Genomic DNA, 21489 nt, shown 5'->3' with positions numbered 1-21489 from the left:
TTGGAGTGCTTTACTGCACGGTGGGGACGCGCCACCGAAGCAGGCAGAGTCCCTGGGGCTGGGGATGGTCCGCACCTCTCACCCCATCATTCACTGGGGACCCGGACCAGTCAGTCCCGTCCCCCCCCCCCCCCCCCCCCGGCTGTCTGCTGGGGGCGGGGCTTGTGGGCTAGCTCTCCCAGCCCCACCCGCCGGGAAGCTGTCCGACCGGACCGGGAGGTGGAATTCAGGTGGACTCAGTCCAGGGGTTTGGGGGAAGCGTGTGATGGCCAGGAAATGTTTCTTTGCAAATCCAGCTGCCGCACGTCGAGGGGTTCAGGGCCCTGTTGTGGGGGCCGGGGCGTTTCATCAGCGTCGGTGCACGAGCGCTCAAGCCCACCTCTGGGCAGCTTGGCCGGGATCCCCTGGTTTCCCTGAAGCGTGGGGCCTCCAGCCTGCCCCCCGTGGGCGCTGGGAGCCCTGCTTCCGTAGCCAGCATTGACCTCTCACCCCGGGCCCTTGGGAGAGACTGACCTCTATTTCCCAAGGTCCTTGGAGCAGCCGGTGGGAGCAGAGCCGTCTTGCTAAGTCAAGCTGGGCTCACGGCTGAGGGGCCTTGGCCTCCTCCCACAGGGGGTGTGACCCTCTAGAGCGAGAGCTTCCCCAGCCCCTCGGAGAAGGTGCTGCCATCGGGCCGGAGCCTCCCACGGCCCGGCCCGGCGTGGTTCCAGTGGGAGGGGCCCGGTGACGGTATCGCCGGAGGCCTGCTGTCTGCTTGTCCGCACAATGTCTCGGGAGAATGTGCCGGCGTTCCCTGGGGGCTTTGTCCTACGTGGGGAATAGTCCTCTCTGTCAGGTGAAGTGGGGAATAGTCCTCTCTGTCAGGTGAAGTGGGGAATAGTCCTCTCTGTCAGGTGAAGGGTCCCGTGGGGCCCTCCCACTCTCCGGGCCTCGGTTGTGGGTGAGGACACCACGGCCTTGGGAGCTGCCGTGGGAACAGGAGGCCGTCGGGAAAGCGGGCGGCCGGCTCGGCAGCAGCTGGCAAACAGTAGCTCTGATTTGGCGTCCGTGTCGCCGATACCACACACGGGTCTCTGGTCTGAAATGCTGTGCCTGCCCATCTTCTTTTTTGTGATTTTTTTTTTTTTTAACGAATTGATTTCAGAGAGGAAGGGAGAGGGAGGGAGAGATGGAAACGTCAATGCTGAGAGCGAATGATTGATCAGCTGCCTCCTGCACGCATGCCCCGCACCGGGGATGGGGCCCGCCACCCAGGCGTGTGTCCTGACTGGGAATCGAACCGTGACCTCTTGGCTCCTAGGACACTGAGCCACGCCGCCTGGGCTGCACGTGTCCATCTTTATGCCCCACTTGGTTCAAGCCTTTAGGGGTTGGCGCCTCTCCCTGCTTCTGGTGACTCACTCTGCCCGGCTGGGGTTGGACACAGGTGGGGCCGCGCGGAGCCAGAGCAGACGATTGGTTTCTGGTTGACGCAGAGGTTCCGGACCCGGCGGCGGGTCAGGCTCCTCAGGGAGGTCGGGAAGCTCCCCGCACCGGGCCACACCCGGCCCCTCCTTCCCCACCCGCCACACCGGCCCTGCTGCTGGGCACACGGGGGCGGGGGCGCCCTCTAGTGGGAGAGGAATCCGTGCCAGGAGAGAACTGGGTCCCCCACTGGGTGACAAGGAAGGACATGGAAGTGGGCAGAGGCAGAGGGTTCAAGGGGGTCCCCCCGTTTTGTGTTAGAGCAAAGGGGTCTCTGGAATTGTGAAATCCATGGACAGCCCGGAGACAGAAGGACGCGGAGAAGGGAACCAGGTGATCAGCTGCTGCAGAGACGGAGGTGCGGCCTGAGGGCGGGAGGGCAGGGGAGGTGGGGTGGCGTGAACGGCAGGCCTCGCTCTGGGGGTTCTCGTCCCACATATCCAGCCCTGCCTCCACCCGCCTTGCCTAGCGGGGGCCTCTCCTCCTCTCTGGCCGCGGCTCAACTTTCCTGAGACGGGGAGGCGGTGAGTCGTGCTGCCCAACCTCCGGCCCGGGGCTTCAGTGTCAGGCGCCGCCCTGCGGTTTCACCTGTCCCTGTGCCGCTGGTGCAGTGAGCGACTTCACCTCCAGGGCCTCCGCTGGGCACAAGAGGTCCTGAGAAGCAGGAACTGAGGAAGGCCCGTGTGCCTCTGTCCTCAGAGCCCAGGGGCCAAACGCCTGGGGAGGAAACTCGGATTTGCTCCTCCCCTCCTGCTCCTCTGTCCTCCCCCCTCCTTTCCCCCCCCCTCCTCGGGTGGCCCCCAGAAGCAGAGACGGGGGAGATTGTCTGGGTCCCGCAGCAGCTGCCCCCAGCGTGCCTGTCCTCGCCCCGCACAGGCCCAGTTCCGGCTCCAAACACCCTCATCTGGCAGGTGTCAAACCCTCACCGTCCCGGCCACTTTCCTGAACACACTGTGTGAAACGCTTCCGGCTCCTTCCCCACCGGCTTGTCTGGTCTCAGCACCACACAGCCCTCAGGGCTGGAGCCAGGGGCTCCTGGGGCTCCCGGGGCTCCGGGCGCAGCGGCGCCTGCAGGAGAACGTGTCTGCGGAACTCGAGCCGGAGGAGCGGGAAGGAGGAAGCAGGAAGGCCCGCGTGGGGCTGCACCCGGCAGGTGTATTTCTGGGCAGGTTTGTGAGCAGAAGCGCAGCAGGTGGAAAGGCAGGTACCGAGCAGCCAGCCAGGATCCCTGGCTGCAGGGGCACTGCTGAAGGGAGCCCCCCGCCACCCCCACCCCGCCCCAGGGGACAGGATGGAGGCACAGCGGTGGGAGAAGGACCGGAGGCACGGCCCGCGCTTCCTGTCCCGCGGTCAGTGTGCTGAGCAACCGCAGGCTCCGGTGTCCTGTCCGGGCTCCGGCCGCTGAGTCTGGCTGAGCCACTGGAGAGCGGGGTATTTTAAGCAAAAACAGTAGGTGACATTTTAAGGCCAGTTTGGTGCCTGGTTCTTCCTGTAGAATAAGCAAATGTCTCCAACCCCCAAAACCACTCAGGCCTCCAGACAAAACGTTTCCATTCTCATCCTCCACGTTCAGCAAGAAAAGCCGAACCCAACACACGCACGTGGATCCCACACGCACGCTCAGGTGTGGGCAGAGCACGTGGATCCCACACGCACGCTCAGGTGTGGGCAGAGCACGTGGATCCCACGCGCACGCTCAGGTGTGGGCAGAGCCGAAGATATGGCTCAGGCACCCACTGTGGGAAAACGAAGGCGAGCTGAGGGGTGAAGGGCGCGAGGCCAGGCGTGACCCGCGGCGGGAAGGCACCCGTGTGCTCCGAGGGCTGGCTTCTCAGGACCCGGCGGGGTGCATACCGGGCGGCACCGCCACCCATTTCATTCCTGGTGTGAGCGTTCTGCACATGCCCGACAGCATCTCAAGTTTAAAGGAACAGACAAGCACCCCAAGGCCTTCTCTTCCCCCGATCCCCCAAATACACCCACGGGGACTAGACTCAGCATTGCTCACTGTCCGGAGCTCCCCGTGCGGACGCCAGGCCAGGAAAGGTGCCCGGGCAGGGGGCCCTCCGGGGCCGGGAGGGGGTGGCACCCAGTCTGTGGCGTGGTGCCAGGAGGGGCCCAGCCTGCGGATGTGCTGGCCTGTCCCCGCCCTCGGCCCCGCGGGCCCACGCCTTGGAGCCAGGCTGGTTCCGGGAAAGACGGGCGCTGCCTTCTCGCTCCTGCAGCCTCTGCCATCAGCCAGACAAAACCCCTCCTGCGTCCCGTGTCCGTGTCCCGTGTCTGTCACGTCAGTCACCGGGGATGCCCGCCCCTCCCCACCCCCACAGCGGGCTTCAGGCTTCCCTCCCGTGATGGAGACGCAGCGAGGGCTGTGGGGAACACGGGTGATTTATTACGCATCTCACACACAGACTACACGGCACAGACGTGGGCCAGCTTCCAGCCCGCACCGCGGAAGCTCCGTGTCACGCACAGGGCAACACGAGCCGTGGCCCTGTGGGGGAGTCCCCGGGGTGCAGGAGCAGCAATCAGAACACTGGGGTAAACGCCCAGAAACCCAACGGGGGCTGCTCTGCGATCGCCGGGGGAAGGCCCCAGGTTCCGGGAGAACGAGGTCGCAGGCCTGAGCTGCAGGACTCTGCCCGCTGGGATTTCCGCCACATCTGCTGCTTCGGAGACTGAAGTCCACAGTATTCGGGGGCTCTGGTCCCAGGACCCGCCTCCCCCCACTTCACTTTGGCCCGACAAGGTGAGCATCGGGCCCAGCTGCTTCCTCCATGGAAGTGTGCTTGGAGGTGCGGGGCGCAGTGCCTCACTCAGCATCGGGGACGCTCCTGTGACAGCTGCCGGGGCCACACCTCCGGCCGGGCCTGCGCGCTGGGCGGGTGCGGGAGGGAGCTTTTCTCTCCCGGCCGCCCCCAGGGAGCTGCATGAGCAGCAAATGACAGCAGCAGCGAGAGCATCTGTTTCCCCACCGGTTCCTGGGGGCGAGTCCAGCCACTGCGGGCCGCTCACAGCACAGGGCGGGGGCCAGCGGCCTCGGACACACCCCCTCCTGAGTGAGTCCCCAACCAGAGAGCAGCCCAGCATTCAGGAGCCTCTCTGACGGCGGGGAGGTGCGGGGTGAGGCGGACATTCGGCTCCGCTCTGCCGCGGGCCTCGGGGGCTGGACCAGGCGCCCGTGGGAAATGCCCACGAAGCCACAGCCTCTCCGACCCTCTGTCCCAAAGCCACGCTGCTGAGAGCTCGGAACAAAAGCTGGGCCTCCGCTGGCGGAGGCGGGTTGGGGACCCAATGACAGGAACGTGTGGGCAGGTCCGGGACGAAGACCCGCTGACCGTGGTGTGGACCAGCCCGAGGGGGTGGACTCCCCATCCCAGCGTCTCACTGGGACCTAACAACTCTGCCTCTAACACACCTGGGCTCGGCAGCGCCGGCCTCTCCCCCAGGGCAAACTCGCCCTCCGCAGGGAGGAGGGCACAGGCAGGCCCCATCCAGGGTCCTCCAAGCGCCTCCTGGAAGGTGTGCTCAGGGGCCCAGGCTCAGGGACATGAGAGGGTCTCTGGAGGAGGAGGAGGGGCTCACAGAGCAGCCCGGAGGTCACAGGGCCCGGGTCTCGGCTTCGATCTTCTGCTCCCCGTGCAGGCTGTCCGGGTCCGGCAGCTGGGCCACGCTCTGCCGGATGGCGATCTCAGGGCCGCCGCCGTACAGGCTGTGCAGGTAGGCCCAGGTCTCCTCGGAGATCTGCCCGTAGTCGGCGCCTGCGGGGCCCAGGAGGCGCCTGTCAGCGCGGTCATGGAACCGCAGTCCCGGCAGTGGGGGCTCCGGGAGGGCCAGGGCCCCAGGGGCGGGAGGGCGACCACGGGCTTATGTGCAAAGCGGTCGAGTGGAAACCTCGGGGGTTTCTAGCACAACATCCGTTCTCGGCGGACCCGGGGCACCTGCCTGGCCGTGGCCCCGTCTCCAGGGGTGGGGCCCGCAGGAAGGGCAGGCAGGGAGGCCAGCAGAGGGCCATGGAGGTGGGGCGGGGCCTCGAGGACCCACAGGGAGGCTGGAGCCTCCGCCCATCTGCTGGCCCGGGCCTGGACTGGGGTGGCCGCCTGGCCTGATGCAGGTGCAGGGCTGGGGGAAGGATGGGCCTGATAGCCCGCGGGCAGCGGGGGAGCGGGGCTGCCGCCGAGACTCACCCGGCTTCAGCTGGATGTGGCCGCTGCCTTTCACCTGCGCGATCCTGCTGTTGTCAATGGGGCCGGGGGGCTCTGAGGAGACACGGCTCGGGCTCAGCGCCGCTGCCCAGCGGGAAGAACCCAGTGCCCACCTCCACCGTGACTCTCCCCAGACAGGTAAGAGCGAGCCTCAAGGTGTGCCTCCACCCCTGGGACCCCCAGAAGCCATCCTGGCCCGGGGTCCAGTGTGAGTCGTCACAGGTGAGGACTAGGGGCACCAGATGCTCACCCACAGGCGGCTGAGAGGCCCCGGCCCGCACAGGGACTTCCCGGGACTCTCGCACTAGCTCCTGACCCAGCATTATGTTAAGTGAATCATATGAAGCGAAGGGCCTTATAAATCTCCAATGGGCCCTTGGCAGAAAAGAGGCTCCCCACCCCTGATTTAGGGTAACAGAATCCCGAAAGGAAAGGGCGGGCAGGAGGGAGCAGCAGCCTCCTCGGGGCATCAGCCGGAGAGGCGGGAGGGAAGGGGCAGAGCAGGGCAGCTGGGGGGCAGGACAGCTGTGGGAGCCCCCGCCTTCTCTGCTCACTCGGGAGGGGAGGGGGCACCTAAGACCTGCCAGGCCAGCGCAGCCTAGGGGGCCCCCTCCGTCCCCGGGACACGCCCATCCCCGCAGGTCCGCAGCCCAGGCCCCGCCCGGCGGTGTGCGAGTCCTGCCGGACTCACCGTTGTCCTTCCCCTTGACGAAGGCCTCCCACTCGCGGAACCACTGCATGCTGATGCAGTAGATGACACCGGGCGACTCCTCGGCCTGGAACGCCTTGTTCAGCTGGGAGGGGAGGGCGCAGGGGCGGAGGGCGGTCAGCACGGACACCCCAACACCTGCCCAGCCCGCTGCACTCCCACACACACTAGATACTCGGGCGGGAGACGTAAACTCCCAGATGTCCGAGGGAAATGGACGTCCCCGCGACCCGCTGCTAACACCTGGTGAATCTCTCTGGTGAAGTGACGCTTTGGAGAACCTCAGTTACCACACGGCCCAGGCTGTTTGCCGCCGAACAGAACTGGCTCACTCGTGACCTATTCCGACCCTGTCCTGTTTCCATGGCCACAGGCAAGGAGTCCTGCCGTGTCTTTTGCCCAGCCCTCCACGGCTGCCTGACAGAGGTCCCCGAGCCCCCTGTTCTGACAGCCCCCGCAACAAAGACCCATCCAGCCCGGCCAACATGGCCTGGGGTTGAGCGTCAGCCTAGGAACCAGGAGGTCACAGTTCAATGCCCGGTCAGGGCACATGCCCGGGTTGTGGGCTCGATCCCCAGTAGGGGGCGTGTAGGAGGCAGTTGATCAATGATTCTCTCTCATCATTGATGCTTCTCTCTCTCTCCCTTCCTCTCTGAAATCAATAAACATATATTAAGAGAGAGAGAGAGGAAACCATCCAGCCCCAAACAGCAGCCCCTCGTTCCTTTACCAGCTGCTTCACAGTACACCAGGCAGATGGGCCTCAACTTACACCCAATGCCCCTGCCAGTAAGGCCCTCGGTGTGGGCCAGGCCTTGGCCACTATGATCCCCAACAGAGCACAGCCTCCACGCAGGGCCCCTGGCTTGTCCTCAAGTCCCCACATGACCCAGCGGAGGTGGAGGCCGGCTATCCCCCGCCCCCGCCCTGCCCCTGCATGCACCTTAATGAAGGTGTCGATCTCCATCCGCCTGCGCTTGGCCAGCGCCTCGATCTCCACCTGGCAGATGGAGCACACGTACAGGTGGTTCACCGCAGGCCCGCCCCCAAACCTGCGGGGAGGAGGGGGGGAGGGGCAGAGAGAAACACGCAACCCTGAGGGAGGTGTCTGGGGCGCACGCCTGGAGAGTGGGTACTGCTCTCCGCTGGCCAGCCCCCCTCGTCCCGGGAGGCCCCCTGGCACTGCTCCCTGGGCGCCCTGGCCCAGTCTGTTCACTCATGTGGCCAGCGTGCCCACAGTCCCCAGCAGGGCGCCTGCCCAGGCTGGTGCGTCACAAAGGACACACCGGTGTCCGCTTCCTCTCCTGGCCACTGGGCAGGGGCTGTGGGGGCTAAGCCTGCCCGGCTGGACCCTGAGGGGGGCTGCAGGTCCTTCTGCAGGTAGGAGCATGGATCCCGCAGGATTTGGGGCGCAGCTCCCTGTGGGTTCCGTCCCACCCACAAGGCAGGGTCTGCACCTGACTGCAAGTGGGTGGGGCACAGCCAGTCCAACAGGAGGCTGGGCAGCCAGGACCCTCGGCCTTGCCTTCCACACCCTCTGACCCTCTCTCCAGGCCGTGGCACGTCCTGCCTGCCCGGCTGCAGGGGGATCTGGGCCTGGGCAGGTCCTCAAAGGGACACAGGCTCTTGGTCTTGATGAACTTGAACCCGGAAGGCCCGGGCAGCACGAGCCCTGGGCCACCTGAGCCGGGCACGGGTGGGGGAGGGACCGGCCAGCTGCCCTGCAGCGGCGCCCACAGGACTACCTGTGAGAGGGCCAAGGTGCTCCTTCTGTGGAGCCAGTTTGGTGCCCACCAGTGGGCCTTTCTCGGTGCAGACTCAGCTGCCAGGGGAGCCCTGCAGGCTCCATGCGGGCGGTGTGGGGGCATGGGCAGCCCTGCCCGCCCCCCTCTCCTGCCCAGCTGCCTGCGGGCCCACACGGGGCGCTGCCCGGAAGAGGCGGCCTCAGCTCCCTACCGGCTGTACAGGTGCTCCCACACGTTCTGCGGCAGGATCACCACCAGGTCGTCGATGTAGTGGTACTTGTTGGGCGGGATGCCTGCGGAGAGAGGCACAGGGAGGGAGAGGTGGGGGCTCGGCCCGCCCGCCCCGCACACCGACCACCGAGAAGGCGCCCTCACCTCCGTGGGAGCAGAGGAAGGTGTGGTTGGTGATGGGCCCCGGCTCGGCGAAGGTGTTGAACTTGTTGAGCCATTCCCGCGACACGTAGAAGCGCAGCAGGCTGGGCTCCCGCATGGCGGCCAGGGACACCACCTGCTGCCGCTCCCGCACGGCCTCCTCGCTGCTCTTCCTGGGCAGTGGGGAGACAGGAGCCGCTGCGCCTGGGGTCCCCTCCGCGGGGCACAGCCACGCCTGTCCAGGGCCGTTCAGAGGCAGCCTGCCTCCCGGATCCAGCCTCCTGACTCTAACGGCCCGAACCCCTCGGCGATCTGTCCGCATCTCAGCCGCCCACCACCCCTGCCAGAGTCCTGGCCACCATCACCTCCACGGGGACCACACAGAGACCCAAACCCACCGTCGCCGGCTTCCCACATGCCCGCAGCCAGGGGGCTCTTTCTCAAAAACGTGAGTTCTTACCCCTGGGCCTTAAAAATCCTTCAAGCTTCACTACCACCATGTTCCCAGTCAAGCCCTGGGGAGCAGGGCACGAGGTCCAGGCCCCCAGCCCCCCCAGCGCCCGCCCAGGCGCACACCTGTAGAAGAGGACGTAGGCCTCAGCGCTCTGCACCACCGTCTCGTGGACCTCGGTGACGTACTGGTCATCGAACTCGTACCACTGCCCGTTGATGACGTTCTGGCAGTAGGCGATGTAGTGGCCGCCTGCGGGAGAGGCCGGCAGGTTACAGGTGCCCTGGGGAACGGGGCGGGGCCGGCACCGGGAGATGCCCTAGGGCCGTGGTCAGCAAACTGCAGCTCCCAAGCCACATGCGGCTCTTTGGCCCCTTGAGTGTGGCTCTTCCACAAAATCCCACGGCCTGGGCGAGTCTATTTTAAGGAAGTGGCATTAGAAGAAGTTTAAGTTTAAAAAATCTGGCTCTTAAAAGAAATGTCAATTGTTGTACTGTTGATATTTGGCTCTGTGGACTAATGAGTTTGCCGACCACTGCCCTAGGGAATGGGGCGGGGCTGGGCACCAGGAGATGCCCTAGGGAACGGGGTGGGGCGGGCACCAGGAGATGCCCTAGGGAATGGGGTGGGGCTGGGCACCAGGAGATGCCCTGGGGAACGAGGCGGGGCGGGCACCGGGAGATGCCCTGGGGAACGGGGCGGGGCGGGCACCGGGAGATGCCCTGGGGAACGGGGCAGGGCGGGCACCGGGAGATGCCCTGGGGAACGGGTGGGGACGGGCACCGGGAGATGCCCTGGGGAACGGGTGGGGACGGGCACCGGGAGATGCCCTGGGGAACGGGTGGGGACGGGCACCAGGAGATGCCCTGGGGAACGGGGCGGGGCGGGCACCAGGAGATGCCCTGGGGAACGGGGCGGGGCGGGCACCGGGAGATGCCCTGGGGAACGGGGCGGGGAGGGCACCGGGAGATGCCCTGGGGAACGGGTGGGGCCGGGCCGGATGGGTGCTGGACTCACTGCCCGCCGTGCCGTGGTGGCAGATGACCGAGAGGAGGTCGTAGGTGGTGATCTGGGACGTGCACTCCTTGGCCAGGAAGGGGCGCAGGTCGAGCCCCTCGAGGGGGAAGGAGACGTGGCTGCTGATTTTGAATGAGTACATCACCTCGTGCCGGAAGCGTTTCAGGTGGATGCACAGGATCTGGGGGAGCCGGAGTGTTGGTCATTCCAGGGCCGACCAGGGCCCGTCACCCTGGTACCCTGACAGGGGCCCGCTGTTGCCCGCTCAGGTCCTGCCATCCAAGCAGAAACAGGAGAGCCGGCGGCGAGAGCCTCCGAGGCCCCGGCGCGGGCACTGCCCACTGACGATGGGAGGCCCCTGTGTGGAGCCAGCGGGGCCCGCGCCCCAGGAAGGCGGTGTGCCGCGGGCTCCGCGCACTCAGAGGGCCGGCCGCCCGCAGGAGCTGTCCCTGGCAGCTGACCTCACCGTCCCCGACTCTGACCACCAGTTCCACGGGCACCGCTGGGGCAGGCTTCTCCGGAGGCTCCCGGACCCCTCGGCGCCGCCCGGACCGTGCGTGGCCGCACTCCTCTGCCCCGGGCGCCCGGGCCTCCCTTGGTTCGGCTCTGCCCGCTCCTGCCTCAGGGCTTTGCCCCTGTCCCTGCCCCACGCTCCCTCCCCGAGGCCGACACCCCGCCTCCTCGGGGCTCATGCAGACAGGCCTTCCCGGACCCCCGCCGGCCAGGTCCCCGCCCTGCACAGCTGCCTGCTCAGTGGTGCCCTCGGCGCCCCTACACCTGCCTCGTGGTGACGAAGGAGTGAGGCCACCCAGAGGGTGCCGAGTGACACAGTGAGGGTGAGCCCTGCCCATCTGCCAGGCCCCCAGGAGGCCCCTCAGCCAGGCGCCCCAGCCCACGGCCTCCTCCACACACAGCCTCTGCCCAGCCGCCACCACCGGTCAGCGGAGAGGCCGGCGGGCATAGCGGGCGGGGAGGGCGGGCATGGCGGGCGGGGAGCGCGGGGAGGGCGGGGAGGGCGCGAGGGGCAGGCAGGCATGGAGGGCGGGCGGAGAGGGCGGGCAGGGCGCGCGGGGAGGGCGGGGAGGCGGGCATGGCGGGCGGGGAGGGCAGGCGGGCATGGAGGGCGGGGAGGGCGGGCGGGGAGGGCGGGCATGGCGGGCAGAGAGGGCGGGTGGGCATGGCGGACGGGGAGGGCGTGGCGGGCGGGCATGGCGGGCTGCCCCTCTCACCTCGGGCAGCCGCAGCACCTTGCAGTACTTGACCCCGTTGCGCAGCCTGGAGGAGAGCAGGCGACAGGTGGTGACGGCCCTGAGGGGCGGTTGAGGGCCCGAACGAGCACCCCCCGCCCCCACCCCGTCACTCTGCGAGGTCAGGATGGAACCTCCTGGGGAGCCCGGGGATGTGTGCGGAGCGGGTGCCGACCACGGAGGGTGGAGACAGGGAACGGGAGGAGCCCCCGGTGCACACACTCACTTTTTACACCGTTCGCAGCTGTACATGTTGTCACCTAGGACGGGAGAACGCCGGCACGGGCCGGCAGGGGTGGGAATGAGAGGAGGAAGCGCACCAGGCGACGCCCTACCCTCACGGGATGGAGGGAAAAACCTCGGGTCCTCAGGGGGCACAGAAACACCACCTGACAAGTGCCAATGCCCATCTTTTCACGATAACGGATTCCAACAACTGGGCGCGGAAGGAACACAACCTCAACGCAGAAAGGCCACATGTGACAAGCCCACCGCTAACACCAGACTCCACGGGGAAAGCTGGAAGCTTCCTCTACCGTCAGGGCCGAGACAGGGTGCCCACTCTCAGCTCCTGTTCAACAGGGGCCTGGAAGGCCAGGCCGGGCTCAACCGAAAAATGGGAAAAGGACAGAAACGGGAAATCCTAACAGCCGAGATACTTGCGAAAACCACGTTCACACTCAGCAACAGTCAAGGAAATGCAGGATGAAAGCGCGGCATCGCCTTCACCCACCAGATCGGTGAGGAGAGGAAACAGGTGGCCCCTAGGAGCCCCCACGTGGTGGACTGAGGACGTGCAGCCCCAGGCCCAGCCCGGCGGGCAGGGGTGGGATGCTGACAGGTGAGACCCAGAAACCTCGAACTGGATGGAGAGGGTGAGACCCAGCAACCCCGCCCACGCCAGCCCGCTCACTCACCCTTCAGCTCATCGGCAGCAAAGAAGGCAGCGAGGCAGTCTTCCAGGGTGATGACCGGCCCCCAAAACCAGCTGGGGGTACAGGACACCACAAACCTATGGGGACAGAAAAGGGGTGGCGGGGTGCTCCCAGGGCCTGAGCAAGGGTAAGCGCTGGGGACCTTTGGGCTGAGGCATCTCGGCCCAGTGGGTGGAGCCAGCCAGCAGCTCAGGGTCCTGGGAGAGTGGCCTCATCGCGCCCTGAGCCTCGCTTCCCTCATCTGGGAGGGGCCCTGACCACGCTGGCCGTCCTTGGTCACTCCTGTCCTTACCTGCCTTCCAATCCAAGGGCCATCCCAGCGCGGACAGGGACACCCCCCACTTAGCTGACTCCCACACATCCTTCGCCTCCAGCTCCCTCTGGACTCTGCCCTCATCCCTACAAACACCCGGGCTTTGCCGTTTAAGGTCTGAGGCCTCCCAGGCTGGGACCAAGAAGGCGGGGCCGGGGCGGCCTCCCGTCCCCGGAGAGCGGCGTGGGCTTACCGTCGGATGTACTCCATGATGAAGGCGAGCCAGCCCTGGGCAGCGTAGCCGTCCCCGCAGGAGCCAGGCTTGGCCGGCACATTCTGGTAGATGGCCGAGTGCAGCTTGGCCAGGTCCTCCTTGCCCGGGATGGGCAGGGACAGGTCCTGGAATGTCTCCACCGTAGTGGACACCTGTGGAGTCAAAGGTCAGCCTGCTCTCCACCTTCCAGAATCCCGCCCTGCTCAGACCAAGCAGCGTCTGCCCCCGAGGCCCAGCCACAGGCGGGCAGGTGGGAGGCAGAGGGCCTGCTCCCCAACCCCTGGGCCCGGGCGCCCTGCCCCCAGGGCCCTGCCCCTCGAGAAAGGCAGAGGCCTCAGGCGGACAACACGCTCCCCACCCAGCCCCAGCGAGGACCACTGAGGCTGCTGAAGGCGGGGCGCCCCTCCCAGCGCAGGGCACTCACCCGGTCACAGGTGAGACACTGCACGAGGCTGAGGATGGAGCCGTCGAAGATGTCGGAGATGACGCTGCGGTAGCGCTGCTCCTTCCGCCGCCGGCTGCCCGTGCTCGGCCCCTGGGCTGCGGGCACAGAGGGAGCTAGGTCCAGCCCTCGGGCCTGCCTGGGGCCAGGACTGGCTCAGGCTTGCTTGGCCGGGACGTGGGGTCAAATCTCTGCATCACATGACTAGGTCTGCACTCCACTCCTGGCGCCTGGTCATGGTCTGTACGATGGGGCTCCCCACTCCGGTCCCAGTGGGGGGGAGGGGGTTCAGAGTCGCAGCCTAGCCCAGCCCAGCAAGGAAGGCTCGAACCCGGCGGCCACAGGCAGGACTCCCACTCCCAGCCCCGCTGCCCGCCCTCCCGCCAGCCCTCCACACCTTTCTTGAGCACGTAGGCCGGTCCCATCCTCACGGGGCTCGCGCGAGGCGGGCTGCTGGCCAGCTTGGTGTGGCCCTCGTGGTGGTGGACGGGGCTGCAGGGCCGGGACGCGCTGCGCATGTGGGCCTCGTTGTCGGGCTCTGTGGACAGAGAGGGGACTGTGCTGGGCCAGGGCAGCCAGCACCTCCTAAAAGGACTGAGGCCTGAACCGCCGTGGGTCCCCCGTCTGTGCCCACCCCAGTCTGTGCCCACCCCAGTCTGTGCCCACCCAAGGGCAGGGCTCTGAATTCCACGCCAGCTTTATCAGCTAAATGAGTCTGGACCTATTATTTAGCCCATTTCTCACCCAGAAGTTGGATCTTGTGGTAGAAAACCCCCCAGGGGTTTTCCCAGGCCAATGCTCTGACACCGAGCGTGGCAGTGCTTGGTGCACATGTAGATGCTTGGCACACAGTAGGTGCTTGGCGCACAGTAGGTGCTTGGCGCACAGTAGGTGCTGGACAAACAGCATGGTTCCCTGAGCGGCCCGCTGGTACCTGGTGTCCGGCAGGGGCTGGCGGACCGTGGTGATGGGGGCTGAGCCGCTGGGGGCCGGGGGTCCAGGGCGGTGTCCACATCCGCGTCCTCGTCCACCTGCTCGGAGCTTGTGCGCTGCTGGCCCCAGGAGAGCTTGCGGTCCTTCATCCGCTCCTTCTCCGAGATGGCGCGGCCCGTCTCCTCGCCCATCAGCAGCTCCGCCTCCGCCGAGCCGCCCTCACCGCGGCCCTGACCACCGCCCTCGCCCCTGTCGCTGCTGGAGTCGCAGGACAGGAACTCGTCTTCTGACGGGCTCCGGTCGCCCTCCCTCTTCTCGTCGGAGTCACTCAGGTCCGAGTCCCGGGCCTCCGTCAGGGCCGCGGCCACCGCCACCACCGGCTCCTTGAGCTCCTCGTGCAGCTGGTCCATCAGGCAGCGCAGGAACTCCTGGGTGTCCTGGAACCAGGGGCTGCATCACCAGGGCTCTCCCGGGTGGGGGACCTGCCCCAGCGCCTGCTGCTTCTGACGAGGCCGCCAGGCGCCTCCTCTGGCCCGTTCCTGCTGCGCCCTGGGCAGGCGCGCGGATGGCCCCTCACAGTGGCGTCAGTAGCACCGTCCTAACCCCCTTCTGCTGAGTACACAGAGGCTCGGAGCAGCTGGGCCTCCCCGTCGAGCAGCTGTCAGGTGGCAGAGCCCAGATCCATCTGGCTCCCAGCTGGGGCTCTTCACCTGTTGTTCTGCTTCCCACTCATCTGGGGAGCACAGGTGTCACGTTTAGCCAGTGGGGGTCACCTTGCTCCTTAAAGGAGGGGACACTGGGGCAGGCGGGGCGCCCATGAAAGAAGGACGGTGACAGGGACACAGGAGGGCTCAGCTGAGTTCCGCAGGGAGCACCACCACCTGCAGGCCAGGCCTCTGGTGTCCCTGCGCTCCCAGTCCTGCCCCGGCCCCGCCTTCCCTGCGAGGCCCCGCCTTCCCTGCGAGGCCCCGCCTTCCCTGCGAGGCCCCGCCTTCCCTGCTCTCCCAGTCCTGCCCCGGCCCCGCCTTCCCTGCGAGGCCCCGCCTTCCCTGCGCTCCCAGTCCTGCCCAGGCCCCACCTTCCCTGCTCTCCCAGTCCTGCCCCGGCCCCACCTTCCCTGCGAGGCCCCGTCTTCCCTGCTCTCCCAGTCCTGCCCCGGCCCCGCCTTCCCTGCTCTCCCAGTCCTGCCCAGGCCCCACCTTCCCTGCGCTCCCAGTCCTGCCCCGGCCCCACCTTCCCTGCGAGGCCCCGCCTTCCCTGCGCTCCCAGTCCTACCCAGGCCCCGCCTTCCCTGCGAGGCCCCGCCTTCCCTGCTCTCCCAGTCCTGCCCCGGCCCCACCTTCCCTGCGAGGCCCCGCCTTCCCTGCTCTCCCAGTCCTGCCCAGGCCCCGCCTTCCCTGCGAGGCCCCGCCTTCCCTGCTCTCCCAGTCCTGCCCCGGCCCCACCTTCCCTGCGAGGCCCCGCCTTCCCTGCGGCAGGACAGGATGTACCTCCCACAGACCCAGGCAAGACTGGGACTAAGCTCTCACTTCAGATCTCCAATGACAGTATTCACGCTTCTATCCTCTCGCCAGCCCAGCGGGAAGCCAGGGCAGCCCTGAGCCCTGAGCCCTGCCGAGCAGCGTGCACACAGGAGGTGCTTTAATAGGTCTCAAAGCAGGTGGGGGAGGGCGCACTTGGTGCCATGCTGGGCTCCTGGGTTCAAAGTCCAGTTCTGTCCCTCGCAGTCCCTGACCCGGTGTCAGAGTAGCCCCCCCCCGCCCCCGCCCCCCGCTCCCTGTCCTCTCCTTCCCAACTCCTGAGCACACGAGGCAGGCACCACACAGTGGCCAGACCCAGCCAGGCACCCAAAGCCTCACGGGGGACCTGGGAGGGGCCTCATTCTCTGGGCTCCAGCAGGGAAGGGAGGGCCGGACGAAGATTTCCTTGGTCAAAATGCCGAACTCAAAGATCAGAGAAGTGAACACCACCTGTCTCGCATTCGGGAGGGAGGAGACGTGTCCTCTGTCGGGGCACTGGGAGGTTAAGAAGCAGGCCCTCCACACACCATCTACTGCCCTTCCTTTTAACAAAAGTGCTCGGTGCCAAAATCTCAAGCCACGGGAGAGCGTGGCAGCACCCCGGCCTCGAGAGCCCTCCGTGCGTCTACGCTTCAGACTCAGAACTGTCCCGGCGCCGGTGGATGCCAGGCAGCAGCCGAGTGGCCTGCTCCACCGGGTCCTCGCGGAGAGCCCGAGGGCCAGGCCGCGCCTGTACAGCAGGAGGGTGCCCCGAGGGATGGGACGGCTCAGCGAGGCCTGATCCCACCCCTGCCACCAGGTGCTGTGTGACCTGGACGCCCTGCAGAACCTCCCTGAGCCTCGGCGCCTTACTACTCCATGGGGTGAGGCAGGGCCCCTGTCAGAGAGCGCTGGGGAGACGCGGGGCTGTACCTGTGGTGACCACTTAACAAATGCCTCAGTCCCCTTAGGAGGTGCTGGCTGCCCTGGCCCCGCACGGTCCCCCCTCTGCCCACAGAGCCCAACGAGGCCCACATGCGCAGCGCGTCCCGGCCCTGCAGCCCCGTCCACCAGGGTGCCCTGCAGCCCCGTCCACTAGGGTGCTGGGTTTTGATCGCTGTGTGGACATCATCACTCTCCAGAAAGGGTGGTGTTCAGGCAGCACGGGCTTCCCAGTCAGGAGCCTGGCGTTCGAACAGCTGAGGGTGTGAGGGGAGGAAGGCCCAGCAGCCCTCACCCTGGGAGGGGATGAGCGGCAGGGCGGGCGGGCGGTCTGAAGGCACCCCTCACTTGACCGCTGCTGTTTCTGGCCACCCCCCCACCCCCGCCACGTTCGGGCAGCAGGAACAGCAGCCAGGCAAGCCCAGCGGTGAAAGCTCAGCTGTGGGGCCGGGACCTGGACCCCCGCCGGCTCAGGGCTGAGGTATGTATGTGGCTGCATTCTGCTTTGTCATTTTTAAAAATCTATGTTTTTATTGATTTCAGAGAGGAAGAGAGAGAGATGGAAACACCAATGATGAACCCCAGCTGGTTTGGCTCAGTGGATAGAGTGCCGGACTGGGGACTGAAGAGTCCCGGGTTCAATTACAGTCAAGGGCACATGTCCTGGTTGTGGGTTCAATCCCCAGTAGGGGACATGCAGGAGGCAGCTGATCAATGATTCTCTCTCATCATTGATGTTTCTCTCTCTCCTTCTCTGAAATGAATAAAAACGTATATTTTTTAAAAATCATATTTAAAAATAAATAAATAAAAGAAACATCAATGATGAGCCCGGCTGGCCTGGCTCAGTGATTGAGCATCGACCTATAAACCAGGAGGTCAGAGTTCGATTCCTGGTCAAACACGTGCCTGGGTTGTAGGCTCAATCCCCAGTGGGGGGTCTGCAGGAGGCAGCCAACCAATGATTCTCTCTCATCATTGATGTTCCTCCTTCTCTCTCCCTCTCCCTTCTTCTCTGAAATCAACTTTAAAAAAATTAAAAAACAAAAAGGATACATCAAACCCTGAAGCGAACCCGGGATCCTTCCCAGGCCAATGCTCTGTCCCCCGAGCCAAACCAGCGAGGGCCATTGTGCTTCATCGCGGCCCCGTGATTTATGCCACAGAAGATACCGGTTTCAGAGGGGTTCTTTAGGTTTACAAAACGTGGAATCAGCTGTTTACTTTAATAAACACGGACCTTGCCCGAGGTTCGGGAAAGGAGCAGCCACGTGCTGCCTGAACGCAGGGCTGAGGCGGACTCTGCAGCTAGACCGCCTGCGCCCAGGTTCCCTCCACACGTACCAGCCGTGGAACCCGGGCAGGGGTGCGGCCCTGAGCCCCAGTCTCCCCAGCGGCCATGTGGGGAGGACAGCAGCAGGCTGCTGGGAGGGCTCGGCGGTGAGGGGGCCCACCCACAGCGCTCGGCCTCTGCCGCGCTCCCCACGCTGGTCTTGGCTTCAAAGCCAGGCCTGGTAGATAATGGCCCTGGGTGTCCCCGGGCCGCTCAGATGCCTACCTGCTGGGCGTAGCCTCGGAACATCGGGTTGACCAACTTGATCCCGTGGGACAGGCTGGTGGGAACCACGTAGCTTGGGCTGTAGGAAAACCAGACCCATTAGTGCCAGTGGCCCGCCTGGGATCCCCATCCCCTAAAGGGTGACAGGCGGCCAGCAGTGGGGGGCCAGACTCAGGGAGGGGTTTACCACGCCTTTGGGGGGTGGTGACCCGCCAGGAGCCCCAGCAGGCTCACACATCTCCACGGTCAAGAAGCAAAAGGTCACCCTAACTGGTGTGGCTCAGTGGATAGAGCATCGGCCTGCGGATTGAAGGGTCCCAGGTTCGATTCCAGTCAAGGGCATGTACCTTGGTTGCGGGCACATCCCCAGTGGGGAGTGTGCAGGAGGCAGCTGGTCAATGTTTCTCTCTCATCGATGTTTCTAACTCTCTATCCCTCTACCTTCCTCTCTGTAAAAAATTAATAAAATATATTAAAAAAAAAAAAAAGGCCCTAGCTGGTTTGGCTCACTGGATAGAGCGTCGGCCTGGGGACTGAAGGGTCCCAGGTTCGATTCCAGTCAAGGGCATGTACCTTGGTTGCAGGCACACCCCCTGTGCAGGAGGCGGCTGATCGATGCTTCTCTCTCGTCGATGTTTCTATCTCTCTCTCCCTTCCTCTCTGTAAAAAATCAATAAAAAATATTAAAAAAAGAAGAAGGAAAATATCAAGTCATAGCTACACCAGGCGAGGGCTCCTGCCTGGAAGGCGCCGAGGCCCGCTAGTCCATGACAAGCCTACTTTAAAGCTGTTTCATCTCAGAGGTAACACACGTGCGTTACTGGAGACTCGGGGACGGCACAGGGATACAGTCAGTCAGTACTAAGTAGCTGCGGTGCCGGGCGGGCTGGAGACGTCAGGGGATCACCCTGAGTCATGTAAGGGCCTGAGCACTACGTGTACACCTGACGCTAATGTAACACAATGTGGGCTGTAACGGAAAAGTAACACAAACAAAGAGAAAAATCTAAAACTTCAGCAACGCCTAACCAGGAAACATGACCCCCCCGGGACAGCTACATTAAGGTTTCTAGATTTTCCCATGAAAATAGATACATACATTCGATGTATATACTTAAGCAAACCTGGCTTCTTACAACATTGGAGTTGTATTGCATCCTACTGCTTTGTGTTTTTTTCTGTTTTATATGTATTTTTTACTTTTGCATCATATTGCTTTGTCATCCGCTTCTACACTTAATATATTTCTATGCTCTCATTTTAAATTATTTCCAGTTTTGACTTTTTCTGGAGAAACGGGTCTAATCCAAGCTTCTGGCCTGTAAGTTCATTTCCCGGAGTGAAAGCGCCCGCTGCCACCTATGAGGTTCCTTCCCACGTGCGGTCGTGGCTGAGACCTAGGCGGTCACGATGGGTGTCTGGGCCTCGGCACACACGTGTGAAAGTGGCTGCCGGCTGGATCGGCACCAGGTTCAAATTCCAGCTCCATCTCTCGTAGCTGTGACCTTGAGCAAGCTATTTCGACCTCTCCGAACCTCGGCTTCCCCCGTGTGTAAAATAGCTGGCGATGATTTCCGCCTCGCGGGGCGGCCTTAAGCGTTGCCGGGGGTAGAGGTGGCAAGCGCCAGGAGGGCCGGGTGCATAGGAAGCGCTCGATGCGGCGGCGGAGAGGCTATCCGGCCCCCACACGGCTGCCCAAGTCCAGGCTGTCACTCACCGTTTCCGGTGCCAGACCTCGGACACCAGCTTCTGGTAACTCTTGCACAGGGCGGGCTTCTTGTCCGTGCGCACCAGGCCGCCACACTCCAGGAAGAACTGGGTCAGCGGAGGGCTGGGGACGGGGCGTGGGCCAGGTCAGGGGAGAGAAGCAGGGGAGCAGGGGAGCGGGGCAACGGTGAGAAAGCTGGGAGGAGAGGCCAGGGCCTCCCGGGCAGACGATGAGAAGGATCCCGCCGGGTGTGGGCTGGATCGGTCCCCCCAGATTTCTGTGCTGGAGTCCTAACCCCCGCGCCTCAGAAAGTGACTGTATTTGGAAGGCCTTTACAAAGGTGGTTCCGTGAAACCAGGGTCATCGGGGTGGGCCTGGCCCGCGGTGACTGGCTCCCTCCTGAGAAGCGGGGATTGGAGGCAGCAGCACTGGGGGGGAGCCGTCTCGGGAGGTCAGGCAGAGGCCTCGGAGGGCCAGCCCTGCCCACGCCTTGGTTGGACGGGCAGCCCCGGCGCTGAGGGGGAACGGCGTGCCGTTGTCTAAGCCCCGGGCCGTGGCGCTTCGCTCTGCGGCCCTGGCGGACTCATGCAGCCCTTTCCTCTCCCAGGGGAGGGGAGCCCCCATGTTAGGGCTGGTTGTGTGAGTGAGAGAGCAGCGGCACCTGCCCCTCCCGGCACCCGCTCGACTCATGCAGCCCTTTCCTCTCCCAGGGGAGGGGAGCCCCCACGTTAGTGCTGGTTGTGTGAGTGAGAGAGCAGCGGCACCTGCCCCTCCCGTCCCCCGCTCTCTGGAAACTTCCTGAGCCTGAAGACATCTCCCCTACCCGCCTTTTCCTTATGCTTTTAAAACTGATTTCATTCCACAGAAGCAGACATTCCCCGAAGAAAAACTAGAAAACACGGATCAGCAAACAATGATCATCGACCTGAACCCTCTCACGTGAGGATAGCTGCTCCAAAGACGGGGGCACATCCTCCCAGACTCCCCGGACCTTTAAGTTGTTCCCCGTAAACCACAGGGTGAGGCGCGTCCTGCCCACACCCCTCCCTCCACACCTGCGATCTCCTTTCCCTGCATTCGGTAGCGGGATCACTGGGTCACAGTGCATGCGTGCTTTTAGGGGTGTCTGTTTGTTTGTTTGTTTTTAGGGGTTTTGATGTGTATCCATATACAGGCGCCCGTGGGCATATGCAGCACAGCTTGGGGGTGCTGCTGCTACCTCCGGGGTCCCGGGCACAGCTCCGGCCCCCTCGCAGGGGAGGTGACAACCTACCAGTTGGACAGGGCCTGCAGGGCGGCGTTCATGTAGCAGGAGTTCCCCAGGTTCTTCATGCCCGTGAGGCCTGGAATCAACGTGCCGGGGAGGGAGGTGAGCGCCTGCCCCGCCAGGGACCCTCACTCACACGGAGATGAGCCGCCGGGACGCCAGGGGAGGATACGGGGCTGGTGTTCCCCCCAGAGTCCGCCAAGTAAGGTAATGTGGTTCCTGCTCACCGGCTATGATGACCTGAGTGCATCGCACGGGACAACTGTGCCCCCACCCGCCCACCCACCGCCCGCACAGTCCAGCCACGGGCCGTGCAGAGGGGCCGCCTTCCCGGGGCCACACGGGGAGACGGGGCAGGAGGGCCGGGCCTCTGGGACTTGGCCGGTGGCTGCACGCCAAGGGAAGCCAGCACACTGTGTGGCATCCGGCACTCGGCCCGTGCCCGGTGCGCGCCCTGCCCAGAGCGGC

The 21489-nt window shown here is 64.9% G+C and overlaps 1 protein-coding gene across 2 annotated transcripts in view; it reads right to left on the bottom strand.

The window, feature by feature from the left end:
- Positions 1-3834: 3834 nt before the first annotated feature.
- USP20 (ubiquitin specific peptidase 20) overlaps positions 3835-21489 on the bottom strand; it is a 28702-nt gene continuing 11047 nt past the window's right edge. For both annotated transcript variants that reach the window (XM_080670060.1, XM_080670061.1), the window contains 18 exons: positions 21028-21097; positions 19764-19877; positions 18047-18125; positions 14049-14484; positions 13512-13652; positions 13097-13212; positions 12652-12824; positions 12128-12222; positions 11437-11470; positions 11193-11238; positions 9964-10144; positions 9072-9198; positions 8499-8668; positions 8335-8416; positions 7322-7430; positions 6361-6463; positions 5652-5723; positions 3835-5225 (listed from right to left, as the gene is read on the bottom strand). In XM_080670060.1, the coding sequence (XP_080526186.1) occupies positions 5065-5225; positions 5652-5723; positions 6361-6463; positions 7322-7430; positions 8335-8416; positions 8499-8668; positions 9072-9198; positions 9964-10144; positions 11193-11238; positions 11437-11470; positions 12128-12222; positions 12652-12824; positions 13097-13212; positions 13512-13652; positions 14049-14484; positions 18047-18125; positions 19764-19877; positions 21028-21097 (2309 nt within the window). In that variant the 3' untranslated portion in view covers positions 3835-5064. The remainder of the gene's footprint in view (positions 5226-5651; positions 5724-6360; positions 6464-7321; positions 7431-8334; positions 8417-8498; positions 8669-9071; positions 9199-9963; positions 10145-11192; positions 11239-11436; positions 11471-12127; positions 12223-12651; positions 12825-13096; positions 13213-13511; positions 13653-14048; positions 14485-18046; positions 18126-19763; positions 19878-21027; positions 21098-21489) is intronic.

The sequence above is a fragment of the Plecotus auritus genome, assembly GCF_963455305.1.
Source record: "Plecotus auritus genome assembly, chromosome: 5".
NCBI lineage: Eukaryota > Metazoa > Chordata > Mammalia > Chiroptera > Vespertilionidae > Plecotus > Plecotus auritus.
Note: the sequence above shows the minus strand (reverse complement) of the source record. Positions and strands in the feature narration are given on the sequence as shown.